The sequence below is a fragment of the Sciurus carolinensis genome, chromosome 8, assembly GCF_902686445.1.
Source record: "Sciurus carolinensis chromosome 8, mSciCar1.2, whole genome shotgun sequence".
In the NCBI taxonomy this organism is placed as follows: domain Eukaryota; kingdom Metazoa; phylum Chordata; class Mammalia; order Rodentia; family Sciuridae; genus Sciurus; species Sciurus carolinensis.
This window is the reverse complement of record NC_062220.1, coordinates 54,901,110-54,918,198: the sequence shown is the minus strand read 5'-3', so window position 1 is coordinate 54,918,198 and position 17,089 is coordinate 54,901,110. Positions and strand designations below refer to the sequence as shown.

The window sequence follows — 17,089 nt, the reverse complement described above, 5'->3', positions numbered from 1 at the left end:
TGTATAACCTAAAGTAACTGAATATGGAATATAAAACAAGAGTATACAACAGCACATGAAAAGTGTTTCTGATAAATGTCATTTACCTGCATACAGCCTCGCAGGCCCTAAGAAATAATGGGCTCTGCTATAAGGTCATGGTGCTTCTCATAAATTATAAAGCCAAACCTGATATTTATGGCTTAAAACTTTCATCCTCCCAGTGGAAATTTCCCAGTAGATTCTTAAAGGATCACTTTTATCTCCATTGATTGTAGTCAGTAAATGGCGTTTATGGAGCCACCAAGAAGCACAGACTGAAAAATGAAAAAATATACTTTTGATAACCAGGAACGACTGTTTGCTGTCCTCAAATAAAGGAGTTTATGGTTTCAGAAATAAAAGTAGACAAGAATGTTATACCTTGAAATATATCATCACAGCTTTATCGTGAGAGGAATCAATTATGAACTTGGGTCTCAAAGTGGATTGAGTGAATCTGGGAAGAGGGAGTACAGTAAGTAGTCTCAGAATTCTTGGGATCAAATCCTACCTCTAAGATATATGAGCTTTCCAGTAAAATCTTGAGGCATTTTGAACCTCAGTTCTTTAATCTGTAAAATGGGATAATGGTAGAGTCCTAGTCCATAAGATTGTTACAAGGATTAAAGGAGATAACACATCTACAACCAGTAAAATAGTAGTTAACACCAAAATATTAGGACTATTAAAAACATCAGGAATTTTTTTAAAGGTTTCTTAAAAAGGATATCTGAGAACAATAACTTAAGAGAATTGGAAGGTTAAAATAGTTCTTCTCTGTCCACTTTTGAGGAATTCTAAATTGAAATCTAAAGAGAACAAACCAATTAATACTTCTTCTTTGGCTTTAGCCATTGCTAGATTTCTGGGACATGAAAACTGCAACATTCAACTTCACGTTTGTAACTTCATTTTTCTTAGTTTTCTTCTCTTTCACTTGTGTGATTTTTCACTTAAATCTGGAAACTTATATCTCATCCTATGTAGTATCACCTGGATTCCAAAAAGAGAGCCTTGTCCTTTGGGGAAATCAAATGGCTGGGCTCCAGTCTTTGCTTTTCTGCCTCTTAGTTATAAAACTTTGGTAAAGTCATATTATCCTGGGAACTCTGTTTCCTCCCTAATAAAGTGAAAGACTTAAATTATCATTATGGTTCCTTCCAGCTTTAAAATGTAATATCTTGGAGCTTATTTATGTTATCCAACAGCACTGATAAAGCATTTAATCTTACTTGACCACCATATACAGACTTTCTTCAAAGTTGATCTCTTTGAATATATTTAACTTAGTTATCAAATTTCTATCACATTTCATTTCACCCACAAGTCCAAGTAATGTCACCAATGCTTTGTTGAATTCATGGTTCTCTTAGCTACAACTCTTCCCTAAATGGTTCGATGCATGTTGGAAAGAAATCTTTCTGACAGAATTCACTCTTAGTGAACCCATGCCCGACTCCTAATAATAATAATTGCCAAATTTATTTCTAAGTGTTCACACTTAGAAACTCAGTGCTAGGAAAACATTGTTGACTAATATTTATTCTTGATTTATATTTGCTGAGTTTTCCCTTCTTCATCCCTTTTCATCCTCGGTCATCCCATTATTCTCAATGATTATTTATAGTGATTCCATGATTTAATCTGTAATTTTTTCCAAAACTCATTACTAAAGGCAAACTCAACATTATTATGAACTTAACTTTTATTATTCCCTCCTATCTTTGTGTGAGTTAGCTTTTTAATGTGATTCATATTACTGTTTCTATGTTAGGATTTATCCTTAACGGGGAGAATGAGAAAGCAAGAGGGTCTAAACAGTGACTTTCTTTTACTGATAGAGAATCAACTTTCCTATCCATTAGTTCTATTTCTTCTTACACATTTCTCCTGAAACATAATTTCAAAAGCTAATGACAATTTTTTTTTTTCCTCCATTTCCACATTCTGTGCTTTAGTGGCTCCTTTTCTCACAGGTTCATGCTGGTATTTTATATTGTGTATAGAGATGACATCCTATACACACTTCCCCACCCATCCCTGGTCACTAGTTGTTTTCACACTCAAATGTCCCAATGCAAGCCACAACCCAGCATACTTTCTGGAGTTCTTATAGTCTATGTCTTGTTAAAACTATTCTGTATTGTATGAATTATTTTTTAAATCTTCCTGTCTCTCTAAAGCTGTATTCGTTTTTAGAATCTGCATCTATATGAAGCATATCTCTTCTTTTAAAATGCTTCTTCCTAAAACAGCTATAACTAGATCCTGGTTTTCCTTCCTCCTCTCCTACTAATAATAACATTTTGGGTAACTTTCTTCCAAGATTTCGCATTACTTCCCTATCATAAAATGATTCTTTCTTTACCACTCAAAGTAATGTCCAGTGTAGGAGTTTCCCTTACTTCTTCATGCTTCCTCAGAGAAACCATATGGTCAGTAAGCAAGTTAGGAATGCTTCAAATGCTCAGTTTTTAGACAAATAGAACAGAGGACTCAGATGACAACTGCCTGGAAATCCCCCAAACCTAATTTAAAATTTTACATTAAAAGGAAAGCACCTACTAACCACTGTTAGGCAATCTCTGGTGCATATCATGACATTGCTCACCTGTTCTTCCCACCTGCATGTCTTTCTGTGCTTCAAGCCTCAGGTTCATGGTCACATAGTACAGGGATGAGAGGAAGTTGTGAAGGGATGCCCATTGTACCTGAAGTCAAAAGACTTGGTTTTACATCTTGATCTGCCGCCACATTCTAGCCATAGAACTGTGAATGTTTCCCTACCTAATAGAACTAAGGTTTTGCATACTAAGATAGAGATGATAATATCCACCACAAAGGGATGTTATAAATATCAAAGAAGATAATATGTACACATACTCAGTACGTTGGCAACTGGTTTTACAACAAAACAAACACATTTTTTAAAGTGTATTAAACTAATTGTGAACATTGTTCTTCTCTAGAAATCAGGTTGGTATGGGTAAGAGAGGAAAAGAAAAGAAAGAAAAGAGTTTAATCATCTACTGCCTTCTGTAGTGTTTACTTTTAATCATGTTTACTTTTAATCATGTTTACTCTTATAATCTAAGGAAATTAATTTTAAAAGGAACAACTCACTATGATAAAAGTGCTTCTATGCTTTGCTGATTTACTTGTATTAAGTGTATTTTTAATGTAAGTCTGAATATCATAACTTTGCACTATATTATTGACCCATGTTATTCATATAGGTGATCCAATTGAGATTATACATATTTATTAGAGTTCTATCTTCATGTTTTGATTCACCAAACATGCCTCCTTTTTCTAGAGTTGGTTGTAGTCTCCTCATTAAATACGCATGCACAAGATTATATATAACTTTCCTAATGATGGCAATAATTGCTATTTTAGCCCACTGCCTTCCCAAACAGGCTTCAGCTCATTGTGCACATTCCCAAGGCAGGGTATCTTTTCCATATTGCCATTCTATCTCAAGTTCATTGACAAGTTCATTCTCCCATGTAGTCTTCCTTGATTGTAAATTGTTCTTAAATGTCCCAGAGAGGTAGACATGAAGCCATAGGATTTTAGCAGTCAAAAGACAAGAGCTGTTTTCTTGAACAACTTCATTACTCTAACCCTTCTGGGAGAAGAATGTTTCAGCCATTTAGAATCCTTTCACTGTGGTTTCTACCTGTCAGAAAGTAATGTCTCTGGGTATTTTTTAGGTCTTTCATTCTTTGTCTTCCTAAATGATTCAGTTCCTGATGAATATAACTTCAAGATGAGTAAACTACCTGTACTGCATTAAGAGATGTTTTCTCCAGTGCTACCAAGAAACTCCATATTTAAGTCAAACCTCTGCACAGACAGGGCTCTATCACTAAACCTGCCACGGTGGCACATAAATCCAGTGTCAGTCAGGTACTCATCTAGAATTAATGACAGTAGTGGCTCAGTGGCACCTGCTGCTTCAATAAGGCTGAGTAAACAACTAATATTCCTGTTTTCAAATGAGTCAGTATTTTTCCCCAGATTGTAAGAAAAGAACAAATACATGGTATACTAACCTTCATCCACCCATTCACCACCATTCCCCCAAATTCACCCATATCCAGAAATACCAAATGCAAAAAGGTTTTTGAATTCTGATTTTTCATTATATTGTATGTTAAGCCCTAGATTTTCTGGCTATTCTATCTGTGTGTGGTTAAGTGAGAAATACCAGGACTTGAAAAGATATAGAAAACATTTGATAGCTCTGGGCTATATCAAGTGTTAGCTTTAATAGCAGGCCAGATCTCCAATAACATGCTGTGTAGCTATGTATGAACTTGGTTGTTGGTTTCCTTTGTCACATGAAATGATGATTAATAAGGACTCAGATGTCAGTTGTTTTATATTGCTTGTGCTCTTTGCTAACAGTTGCCTATTTCAAGCTGTGCTCCCTAACATGTCAAATATAAATGTGAAACCACAATTTCCAAAAGGAATATTTCAAAGTACTCATACTTATTCCAATGCACTTAAGGTACGTTGAAATATTCAAGTTGTTTCTGATTAACATCACTTAGAATATTACATAATTTAACTAAAGTCAGTATAGAAACAAAAGTGTTCAGAACACAGGAAAAATAAAAACACATTGTTATTTGGTATCTGTAAATACATATTTCTACAAATGCTCTATGCAATCCTCCTTGTTAAACTAGTGTCATTTTCCTTTTTATTTTTACAATTCATATAGAAAAATATTGTTGATGGCTGATTTATAAAATACTTAAATTTTTGATTCAGAATCAGCTTTAAATATTTTTAAGAAGGAGTGCATTCTTGACAATATTTCATTTGATTTTTAATTTTAAAAATACCCTAAGAATAGCATGTTTGTATGTTTTCCCTTCACATAATCCAGGCAGAATCAAATTTTAAGAAAACGAAAGCAAAAAAAGTTGGTCAAGTTTTTCAGAAGTTTAGAACAGTGTATGCCTCGGTTTTTGAGTGGACCAAATAGAATTTCAGTAGAATTGATTTTTTCTTTTGCTTAACCTAGATAATAAATGTCTAATTTGGACTGTCCATGTGGCACATAGTTCCCAAATTAAACTCTTTCAGAGACTGCTGTTTTTAGCAAAAGAGGGGGAAGTGAGAATTAAACACCCTGGCTCTTTCTATACAACTGCAGCCAAGTTGTCTAAAAACCGAATTTGGCCAATTCACTGTAGTTCATTGTTTGAGCTCTAGCAGGACCCCAGGAACTTAAAACAACCACACTGAGGGCATCTGAACACACTTTCCTAGTCTAGGGTTTACCAAGTCTATAAAACTCTAGCAGGTGGCGCCCTTCTCATTCAGTTACTACGCACTTTCCCAAAGCACGTACTACCTGCTTTGGACCAGCGTCCCAATATCCAGAGTATCCAAGGAAGGATCTGATACACATCTGAGGAACTGACAAAAAAGTGTGCTGATCTAGAGGTGAAAAGGGCGCTGGTAAAAGGTAAGGCAGGTGCAATCGTTTTTTCATATTCAGTCATTTATTTACCTCTGGGTTGTTAAGAAGGAACTCCCTCTTTCTCCCTCTCCCAGGTGGCAAACCTGCTGAGGCTCTTCCAGATCCCTCAGATAAGCTATGCGTCCACCAGTGCCAAACTCAGCGACAAGTCGCGCTATGATTACTTTGCCAGGACCGTGCCCCCCGACTTCTACCAAGCCAAAGCCATGGCCGAGATCTTGCGCTTCTTTAACTGGACCTACGTGTCCACTGTAGCCTCTGAGGGCGATTATGGAGAGACCGGGATCGAGGCCTTCGAGCAGGAAGCCCGCCAGCGCAACATCTGCATCGCGACGGCAGAGAAGGTGGGCCGCTCCAACATCCGCAAGTCCTACGACAGTGTGATACGCGAGTTACTGCAGAAGCCCAATGCGCGAGTCGTGGTCCTCTTCATGCGCAGCGACGACTCACGCGAGCTCATCGCTGCAGCCAGCCGCGTCAATGCCTCCTTCACGTGGGTGGCCAGCGATGGCTGGGGCGCGCAGGAGAGCATCGTCAAAGGCAGCGAGCATGTGGCATACGGTGCCATCACTCTGGAGTTGGCCTCGCATCCCGTCCGCCAGTTCGACCGCTACTTCCAGAGCCTCAACCCCTACAACAATCACCGCAACCCCTGGTTTCGGGACTTTTGGGAACAGAAATTCCAGTGCAGCCTCCAGAACAAGAGAAACCACAGGCGGGTTTGCGACAAGCACCTGGCCATTGACAGCAGCAACTATGAGCAAGAATCCAAGATCATGTTTGTGGTGAATGCTGTCTATGCCATGGCCCATGCCCTGCACAAAATGCAGCGCACCCTCTGCCCTAACACTACCAAGCTCTGCGATGCAATGAAGATCCTGGATGGAAAGAAGCTGTACAAGGATTACTTGCTGAAAATCAATTTCACAGGTAAGCAAGGAACCTTTAATCGTCTTCTATGGTGCAAACAGGTGGAATCATATAGGAACAGAATACCTCTGCCCACAACCAGAAATCCTTGTTTCAGAGCCGCAAAAGAGTTCAAACTGTTAAGCAAATATTTCAAGGTACAATATGAAGGCTTTTTGAGGTTTTTACTCATTTTTTAGTAATCTTGACTGGTATAGTATATGAGAATCAAAGGCCCCTAGGCTGGGTTGATGGCCCCACTGTGGTAACTGCCCAGATGTGAGCCATGCTACATTTGCTCTTTCTCATTGTTAGCTGCAGGATATGACACATGTGATATGGCCTTTTAATCTCTTTTAGCAGAATTGGCAACTGTCTAAGGAACATGAACTTCCAAGCCTTCCTTGTGGGTGACTGAGCAAAAGAATCTCATAACTTTCACAGTGGGTGAGAGAAAAAAGTCACTTTTCCCAGAGCTTAATTAAGGGCAAAACTGAAAAGACACTCAGACATTGTAGTTTATTTCTTCTGTTGTACAGAAACATTTCCCTATGGGTTTTAAGAGTTATGGCTTTTCTAGAATTATATTGTTCAGTGAAACTTTTTCAGAGTCTTAATATATATAATCAAATTGAAGATCAATGGAAGTCATTTTAATTACTAGTGACCAAAGTGTATTTAAAGAGACTTTTGCTGTCTCTTCATTTATTTCTAAATATGGTCTAAGTATTTCTAAATATAGTCTATTTATTTATTTATTTATTTATTTATTTATTTATTTATTTATTTATACTGGGGATTGAATACAGGGATGCTTTACCATTGAGCTACATCCCCAGATCTTTTTATTTTTTATTTTGAGACAGCATCTTGCTAAGTTGCTGAGGCTGGCCTCAAACATGCAATCCTCCTGCCTTAGCCTCCCAAATTGCTGAGATTACAGGCATGCACTACCATACTCAGCAGAATTTTATTTTAATGCATCTCTAACATAAAAAACAAAATCTTTAGGTTGTATTCTCTACTAAAATATCATCTCATTAAGGGACAAGTTCTGGGAACCCAAGCTTAATCCAAATTATAAAGTTGTAAGTAATACTGAACACAAACAATTCTGATGCCAAAACATTACAATGATACAACACTTTCATTTTCCTACATTGCTAATAATCTTCCATGTTTTAGGGCATCATTCAAGTCTTCACAGTCTTTATCAATTTATTTATCATCTAAGACCTGAAAGGTTATATACATAAATCATATTGTCATTGGAGCAAGTGGACATTCTCACGTTAAAGGTGATCCCTCAGAAGTCCAGTGGTCTGCAAAAATTGCTGGCAGTAGGCAAGAGAACTCTGTGGTCATCACCTCCTCCTATTCCAGAATTCTCACCCACAGGCAGCCTTAAAAATAAGCACAAATAATGCCATCATGCATTTTTGCATAACTTGCCTTCTTTGTTCTCCCCAAGGGAAACAAAAGCAGTACAAATCAATAATGTCACTATTCCCTCTTATTCATCTGATAGAAACAACCTCTCATCAGAATGACAGCTAAAAGTGGTCTTAAATTTTTGTGCTCTGCATTCCCACACATGTATTGATTCATATAGAAACAATAACATATATATACATATATATATATAAACAGTACTAAATTAGCATTCTTCTCAAAATCCCAGATCAGTTCTGATTGACATCTCCAGAAAATACGCTTGACCCTAGAGTCATTAAAAAAGAATTTCTTTACTCTAAAAATAAATGAACTCTGGGTTATCCATAATTAACATCTACAATGCTTTTAATTTTTAAAGATAACATACTTCAGTATGTTCTCCCCTTCAGACTACTCTTGGGATAATCATTTATCTTTATTCACCACATTTATTAATTAACTTTGTTATTCTAGTTTGCTCCTTAATTCTTAGATGAAAATATATAAATATATCCACTTATCAACAACCGAAGCTAAGGACACTCAGATTTCAGAAAGCCTTTGCAAGGTGATTTATGTAACCAAAACATTTTCCTTCATCTGACTTCTTAGGTTTCAAAAGGCAAAGAAAAGCAAAGAAATAAAGCCATTATTGGGATAAATAAAACAAAAATATCTTCCTTTTGTCTGTCTTGTTCAATTACTAGCTCTAGTTCTACAATTCAGTTTGACTGCGCAGACCTGATCACAAAGTGCTGCTTTAGCCTTCTCAATTTGCCAGATATTACCAGTCACTCTCCATCTCTGAAGAGAGTAGGAGGGTGAAAAGCGGGTTTAAACTATAGAAAATAGAGGCAATTTATACTAGTCACAAGGTAAGTATGCTTAGCAATGAGAATTGGACAAGAAAATGCATAACTAATAGGAGTGTACCAAGATTCTAAATTAACAGTACATTTTAAACAACATGAAGAATTGACTAGTGCTAGGTAAGAACCTAGCACTTCACTAGGAGGTAATAAATAGAAGAGAATGCTGATGATAGAATGACAATTTGAATTCATAGTAACCTATATATAACTAAATACACATATATTTTTAAATATGGAAATAGGTAACAGATTATAGGCATAAATGTTATATTATTGACTTAAGATTGAAAAAATATCGTTTTTTTATTTGTGAGCTATTGCAAAACAAGTGCTTGATATTATTTTATAATACATTATCTTTATTTTTCTCACTTGAATATTGATGCAATGGACTGGGCACAGAGTGAACGCTGAGCAGACACGAAATCTGCTTGGTTGGGTCAAAAAAGTCCTTTCAGTCATCTGCCTGTTCCAAATGCATTTATTCCAAGATTCTTCTGAAATGAGACAGTGGTAACCAATTCTGTAATAACTCTCATCTTTTTTTTAATATTTTTTAGATGTTGATAGACCTTTATTTTATTCATTTATTTATATGTGGTGCTGAGAATCGAACCCAGTGCCTCACACATGGTAGGCAGGCACTCTACCACTGAGCCACAACCCCAGCCCATAACTCTCATCTTTACAGGATGAAAAAAGCTAGACCTCCTGAGTATTTTAACCACATAGTTTAAAATATTCTCTGGTGTTTGGTACTTTCTTTACTAACTTGTTCAAGCATTGGTCAATGTGAGTCCAATGAGTCTTGCTTGAAGTTAACACAGTTTAAATATTCCTTTTGCAAAGTAGATTTTGAAGAATTATGCCTTATTAAAATTTCTTCTAAACAGTGAGCTCTCTGTCCTAGGCTCCACCACTGTCCACCTCTCCAGACTCGTCTCCAGCCGTACACCCAATATTCACTCTTCTTTTCATTGAAACTATGGCAGTTCTGCAGACATGCTATGCCTATAATGCTCTTCCCCACATATCCCTAGGCTAATCAGTCCCCTTGCTTCCATCATGTCTTTACCTCCTCACTGAGACCTATTCTGACCCACCACAGATGCCCCCATTTCCCTTTAACCTGATTTTCTTGCTTTCAATCTCATGATTTTTCCATCTCCTGCTATACACATCATTTATTACTTTCATGTTTATTCTTTATTGTTTGATCCCCACACTAGCATACATGCTTCATGAAAACAGAAATCATTACCAATTTGTTCACTCAGGTGACCCCAGCATAATAGGTGCTCAGTAAATATTTGTCTATTATGAACAGCACTTCACACCCAAACTCGTATTTTCTTCTCATCTCTATTGCCAGACTGTGAGCTCTTCCAAGGCACAGAACATATATTTCATCTCTTATCTCAAATACCTAACAGTTTCAGGCATAGAAGAGGCATTATATAAATGTTTACAGAAGGAATGAGGAATGAAAAAAAATCAATGAACAGATTTATAAGGTGATTCTTTCATGAAAATTTAATGTATATGTTTTATTCATTAACAAGTGAATTTCAAGAAAGAAAAGTATACTATATGACTTCTGAAATGACTTGCTTTTACCTAAGCACTTTCCTTCAGTTATGTTCTATCATTTCCTTTGAGATAAATGTAAAACCAAATACCATTAGAGCTTGAAGATATTCATCACCATCTTGTAGAGAGAACTCCCCAAACCGAAAACCATTTCCCTACAGTCATACATCTGGTTAGTGGCAAGGCCATGACTGAAATCTAGTTTGCCAAATTCAGTGTTGCTATTAAACATACACAAAGGCTCTGGGTTTGAAGGTCTTTGTTCTCAAACACTGAACACAACTTCTAGCACATATTAGATATTAAGGAAATGCTTATTGAAGAAGTGAAAGATGACCAATCAATAGGTTTAAGATATGCTTCTTTTTGTGTTCCATTTTATTATCCCTTTATTACTCCTGGGCCACTTTCTCAACTAAGAGGAGCTAAGGGGTGCATAGAACACTCAAACTTTGGAAGGTGGGACTTAAATTCCAAACCTTAGAATATAAAGTTTGAAAGCATGTTTAATTAGTTAAATTTTTCCATCCGAAAGAGTCATGGCATCCCAACTTCAAAAGTAAACATTTAAATGAGAATTGGGTTTGGTGTCATGTGACTTTTCAAAGTTAGTCTGAGTAAAATTTCCTGTGTGCTGCATATAAAAGGAAAACATAAACTACCCCAGACAGTTAAGAACAGAGGAAATAGAGAGGCCTATTAAACATTTAAAGAAATGCAATGTCACTGTCACTATGTTCACGGTACAGCACAATCTCTCTCACTTTTCATTCTCAGATCAGCCCTAGAAAGTAGAACAGAATAAAATCATAGTTACAAAGGGCCTTCCTGAACCATGAGCTTTGTGCCTACTCCTCGCTTGACAGAGGTGGAAATTTAGGATGTCAGCATGATTATCTTCACTTACTGAAGCACACAAAAGTGAACTCAACTGTCAGGGTGACGTTGTAACTGGAGTACACTCAATTCAAAAGAAAAAAGAAAGAGTAACCACTTACTGAACATACTACCAGAGGCACCCCAATACATAGCCAGTTTCAAGGGGACATTATATCAGGAATCATTCTTAACATTCCCCTGTGTGATTCTCAAGGGTGGGCTACCATGTTTGAGAATGGAGAAATTAAAGATTTGTTATCAGAAGAAATTTGTCCAAGATCACATAACGAATAAGTGACATAACAAAGTCCTGATTTAATCATTCATTCGGCAGATATTTAGATGTATGCCAGAGCCCGGAGACCCAGCAGTAAACAAGAAAGATGCAGTCCCTGTTTCCTGGAGGGAACACCAGCCTCTAGTCTCCAGAACATCTCCAGAGTATAGAAGCAAGATCAATGCGAGCTACACTCTTGGGGCATTGCCCTAGGCTTTTTGTGCTGTTTTTGCTTCAGTTTTAGTTTGGGTTTGGGATGGGAAAATTATTGTGTAGTTTTTGCCCAGAATAGATCTAAATTTCATGAACAAATCTAATTCTCAGGGTTTGACTTAACAATGAAGAGAATAATCCCATTACTAGTGACCAAAACAAGACTGAATAGGATGCACAACTATGACAGTTTTTATTTGTTTGCTTGCTTGCTTCCCCCAGTCCCCACTCACCTCTTGGTACCATAAAGCAACAACCTACAGAGATCAGAGACCTAGAGCCTGGTGGATAGGGTCCAACTTTGATCTTATGTTTACAATTCTCCACACCTGGAAGAGCAGCAGATGCAGAAAATGGGTAGTCCAACCTCACTGCCCCATTCACCTCTGCGCCTGACTCATCCAATAGAAGCGAGGATCAAGCCTGGTTGGAACTATAATCACAGAGCACAGGCCAGGAAGGGCAGATTTTCTAGGACACTGCACTCTAAGGAATACATTTTAGCTGGCCCCAACCCAGCAAGGCTTTCCTCTTGAAAAGTACAGGGCCATCCAAGGCACAGCGAGAAAGCCAAAATGGTAATGGCCACATCTTTAGATGAATGGGCTTTGAAGTCCCTGAAAGAGCAAACTGCTCTTGATCTTGCTTCCTCCACTGGAACATTTGTAGTTCCCACAAAAGCACAGAAACTTGTTCCAGCTCTCCTGATCAAAAGCATTTCGAAAACGTAAAGATAAATATCCTGTACTTCTTTCTTCCCCTTTCTCTCTGGTCAGCTTCCTGGGGTTACAAGAATAAGATTTAAACCCTCTAAGGGCACCACTAATGTGCTCACTTATTTGTTTATACACTGTGCTTTGGTGTCTTAGGAGCTTGAGAAATGGTTCTGATTTTAAGGTCATGTAGTGGAAGCCTAATTTTGGACTTTGGCCTGTGCTTTCTGCTGCTATTTGTTATTACTATGTCATTAGAGTTGCTATTATTATTACTATTTTATAAACCTTAATTTTATCTTATTCAAATTCATTTGTCTATAAAACAGAAAAACAAAAAACAAAAAAACCTCATCAACCCCAAAGAAGTAAAAGAAATGGCTCTATCACTTTGCGAATCACTCACGAAAGAATGTGAAGGTTGGAGAAAATATTTTAAACATTTTTAATGCAGCTAATGTACCGTTTAAAAATCAGTCACCCTATATTGGTGACCTTTCTGACATCCTATACAATCCCACAACAACCTAGTCCTCTAAAATTTTCTTACCTGAAAACATTGTCACAGTCAAGTTGAAAACCCATATTTTTCCTACTTTCCTACTGCTACCCCTCTTCTCCAATGGGACACTGAAAAACCAACATAGAAAAAGGAAGTATTTTCAGTAGTTTCCAAAAAGACATTCCTGACCAGGACAGCAACCACACACTGAAACGGGGGAATTCTTTTCTACAGGATTGTCATCCAATGAAGCAGGAAAGTATGGAAAGTTCTTCCCAGAGTTTAATTTGGTAACCCTCCCAGAAACTTACCATAATTCTCATCATGCCTGAGCACTGGGCCCAACGATGTGGCACCCTGAGGAGTAGACATTGAGAAAAATGGCTACAGACCTTGACCACTGGCCACCATTCCCATTTCCCTCTCACTTTGGACAATTAAGAAGGGTCTGCAGTGCTCCTTAGTCACTTTATGTGACATTAGCAGAAAAGGTTATATGTCACCGACACCTATCACTATGCCTGGGGTAACGTAGGCACTCCATTTATGTCTGGTTTATTCCAAAACTATGGTAGTCAAAGGATTCATCCCGCTGTCTAAAATACATTAAAATTTGGCCGAGTCCTCAGAAGTTATAGTAATAGCATTTCAGAATATATAAATATGTAATTCTGTTTTAAAAAACACAAAGTTTATCTAGCATAGAGCTCTCTTAAATTTTCAAACTAATGTTCCAACTACAAAAGTTATGTCCATACACACATGAGCCCACTAGCCAAGTATGACTTCATGTCTAAGATTGGCCAGGAATATTAACCTGTTATTTGTCCATTCATTCATTTAGTCATTCTTCTTTAAGCAGTGAAGTAACCAAGTTTTTCAAATATAGTAAAAAATAATTTGTCAATGCAGTGTATTAATTAGTCAGTCAATTCATAAAAGATTATTATTTCTGTTTTCATTATAGAATGGGTTCATTACATACAGAACCCAAGTGTAGGAGAATAATTTGAGAACCATTGGTTCGGGTTATTAAGATTCATTGTTGAAACAAGATTGTACTTTCTATTCCTATGGTAAACAGTTGGTTAGCTATAGGTCTCATGTTTTATCATAGCAAACTTCTTACAAATTTGTTCCCCATGATAAAGCAAAGACAGAACTAAGAATTGAATGTTATGAAATGAGATCTTTTATAATATTTTTAAAATATGGAGGGGATTTGTGGACAACAGTGACATTCACGTAATGAAGACAGAACATCATGATATCATTATGAAATTTTCTGGGAATATTTAGTATTTCCTGGGTATCAGTGACAGCACTAAGAAAAAGAAAAACAAAGAGTAGAAAAAAAAATATTTCAGCCCTCAAGTTGCTTTTTAACTAGCTAGCAAGGATAATAAGAGAATATAACTTATACACACTACTCCAGTTCACCATTGGCATCTTGAGAAGTGTAAATTCACAGCATGTAGACACAAAGGAGAAATCATAGTGACCCCCTAGTCACTATGATTTCAGAAAAGGTCTCCTAAAAGATTAACACTGAGTACCACTATAATTTCTTTAGAAGAGAGAAGAGAGAAAAGGTGATCCACTTGGAGAGGTTGTTCAATATAGACATGTTTATAACTTTTCAAATACTTAATTTTTAAGAAACATAAAAAGAGCTCTTTTGAAAATTAAAATGAAATTGAAATAGTACAGTGTTTCCCTGATTTTATAGATTTAATCTGAAGTGTACATGTTCAGTCCCCTTGCATAAAATACATTTTTTCCAAAATCATATTGATTATGACCACTGACCTGCCATCTTTACCTTGAACTTCAGCTGAAACCAGTAAAATTCTAATCTGACAGGAAAAAATGAATAACTAACAGCTTGACAACAGTCATTATACATAATTTTGTTCATTCTCACAATACTCAGTCTGAAATTTTTTCCCCTATATTTTATAGATTAAAATGAGGCTCAAAGTAGTTAAGGGACTTTCTCAAATTCGCAAAACTTCAGGGCACAGTGGCACATGCCTATAATCCCAGCAGTTTGAAAGGCCGAGGCAGGAGAATGGCAAGTTCAAAGTCAATCTCAGCAATTTAGCAAGGCCCTAAGCAACTCAGTGAGACTTTGTCTCTAAATAAAATGTAAAAATGGGTTGGGGATGTGACTGAGTGATAAAGCACTCCTGGGTTCAATTCCTGGTACCAAAAAAAAAAAAAAAAAATTGGTTTAAAAGCCAGTGGCATCCAAAGTCAACCCAAGTCTATCTATTCCCTAATCATACATTATTTTCCACTGCTACTTGCTAGGGGTAAAAAATAGCTTTGTATTAGAAAAATAAAAGGGGGGGTTGCAGTACCATTGCCACTTGACTCAGCTTATGAACAATAGCAGTAATGATAAATGATTACCCAACATTCATTATCCAAAAATGTATTTGTTAACTCTTTCATTAATTGCCATAATGGTGTCTTCAGTAAAGAATGACTCATAGCGTAGACCTCCAATTATATACTTTACTCCTTCCTCTGAGAGCATCAGATTGCACCAGATCAATGTTTGCAATATCATACTGTTATTTCCGAAAATCAATAGTAAATTGCAAAAAAAACCAAAGTAATCACCATGTCTTAAATGCTGTTTAAGACTACATTTTTCTTCCCTATCACCCTTCTCTCTCACTCTCATTACAAACCTCCATATTTAATTAAAAGTAAATTGATAAAATAAAGGAGAAAAATACTGGGTCTGAGCCTCTTACAGAATTTCCATGCATGACCATTATAAGTTTTGTGGGTTTGCTCGGTGTGTCTGCACATTTTTCTCGTTGAGTCCATTGTCAGAAGATTGTGGTAGTTTGTCACAACTCAAGTTTTGTTTCTAAGAGAAATAAATACCACAAATTCTTTCTTAAATTGGAACTCAAGGAATTTCCTGTTGCAAACTTTTGTTTATAGGTTATTTGATCACTAATAACTACATGGTAGCACTATAATGGCTTTTCTAGGTTCTTAAAAAAAGACATTTCTATTCCTAAAATGTTTGTAAGTCTAATAAAACATGAAACTTTGATAACCTCAATTTTAATAAAAGTGAAGAAACAAGGCATTTATAATGAAGCTACTTACGTCCTCTTAATTTTTAGTCACTGAGAACTCTGTTATCTTCAGACATGTTTAAACAGTAAAAATATAAATAAAATGTTTCTAACAGGAAATATGTGTCAACTTCCTAACATGGGTCACTTCACTGATTTTGCCTAAGTTCTCCCTAAAAACTTGTCTTGTGGTTAATTTCTCCTCAGTTAAATTTTTTCCTTTTACCTGGGAAAATTTACTATGTTCCTCTTCTGCCTTTTGTCTTGCTTTGTTTGTTTTTGTTTTTTGTTTTGTGATGCTGGGAATGGAACTCAGGGTCTCATAAATGCTAGGCAAGTGGATCTTGATGGCTTTGTTTTGATTTGTTCTTTTTGTTTTTATTTTGGTACTGGGGATTGAACCCAAGTGTGCTTTACCACTGAGCTACATCCCCAAGGATGAGACAGGGTCTGAGTCTGACTTTGAACTTGTAATCCTCCTTCCTCAGCCTCTTAAGTGGCTAGAATTACAACCATGTGCCACTGCACCTGGCTTTGCAGGGGTTTCTTGAAGCTGAATTAATCCATTTGCTAAGCAGCATGGAAAAGGATGTATACTGATTTTTTTTTTTTCTCTTGGGAATATTATATCATAACATTATTTAAAATATTGTAGCAATATATAGGATTCTGACAGGTACTTTTTAAAGTCAAGTAAGATTAACTATTTTAACAACAGAACTGAGAAGCAAGAGGAGTATATCCCAGCCTCCTACTTCTTTTTTTCTGCCATTTATAGTTTAAGTTTACTCACCCAAGCTACTAAACCAGAGAGATTAAATTAATTAATTTGGTCCCCTGAGTGTGCAGGTCCATCCCCTTTTCCCATATCCCAGGCAGCAGTGTGGCAAGGAGTTTATTTACATGTTTGATGGCCCATTACAAGAACTCAGTCAAGAAGATGCAACAAAAACATTGCCAAGAATTCAGAATTCTAAGATGCTAGTATTCATTGTGATGAGGTTTGCCCACTCAGTACTTCACCATTTCTAAAATCACTTTAAACACACTTTCATTTCAACCTTACCACATCTCT

The 17,089-nt window shown here is 36.6% G+C and overlaps 1 protein-coding gene across 3 annotated transcripts in view; it reads left to right on the top strand.

Annotated features, from left to right (window-relative positions):
* Nucleotides 1-17,089, top strand: part of Grm3 (glutamate metabotropic receptor 3) — a 204,875-nt gene that overhangs the window by 135,437 nt on the left and 52,349 nt on the right. For all 3 annotated transcript variants that reach the window (XM_047562724.1, XM_047562725.1, XM_047562726.1), the window contains one exon: nucleotides 5,599-6,454. In XM_047562724.1, coding sequence (XP_047418680.1) covers nucleotides 5,599-6,454 — 856 coding nt within the window. The remainder of the gene's footprint in view (nucleotides 1-5,598; nucleotides 6,455-17,089) is intronic.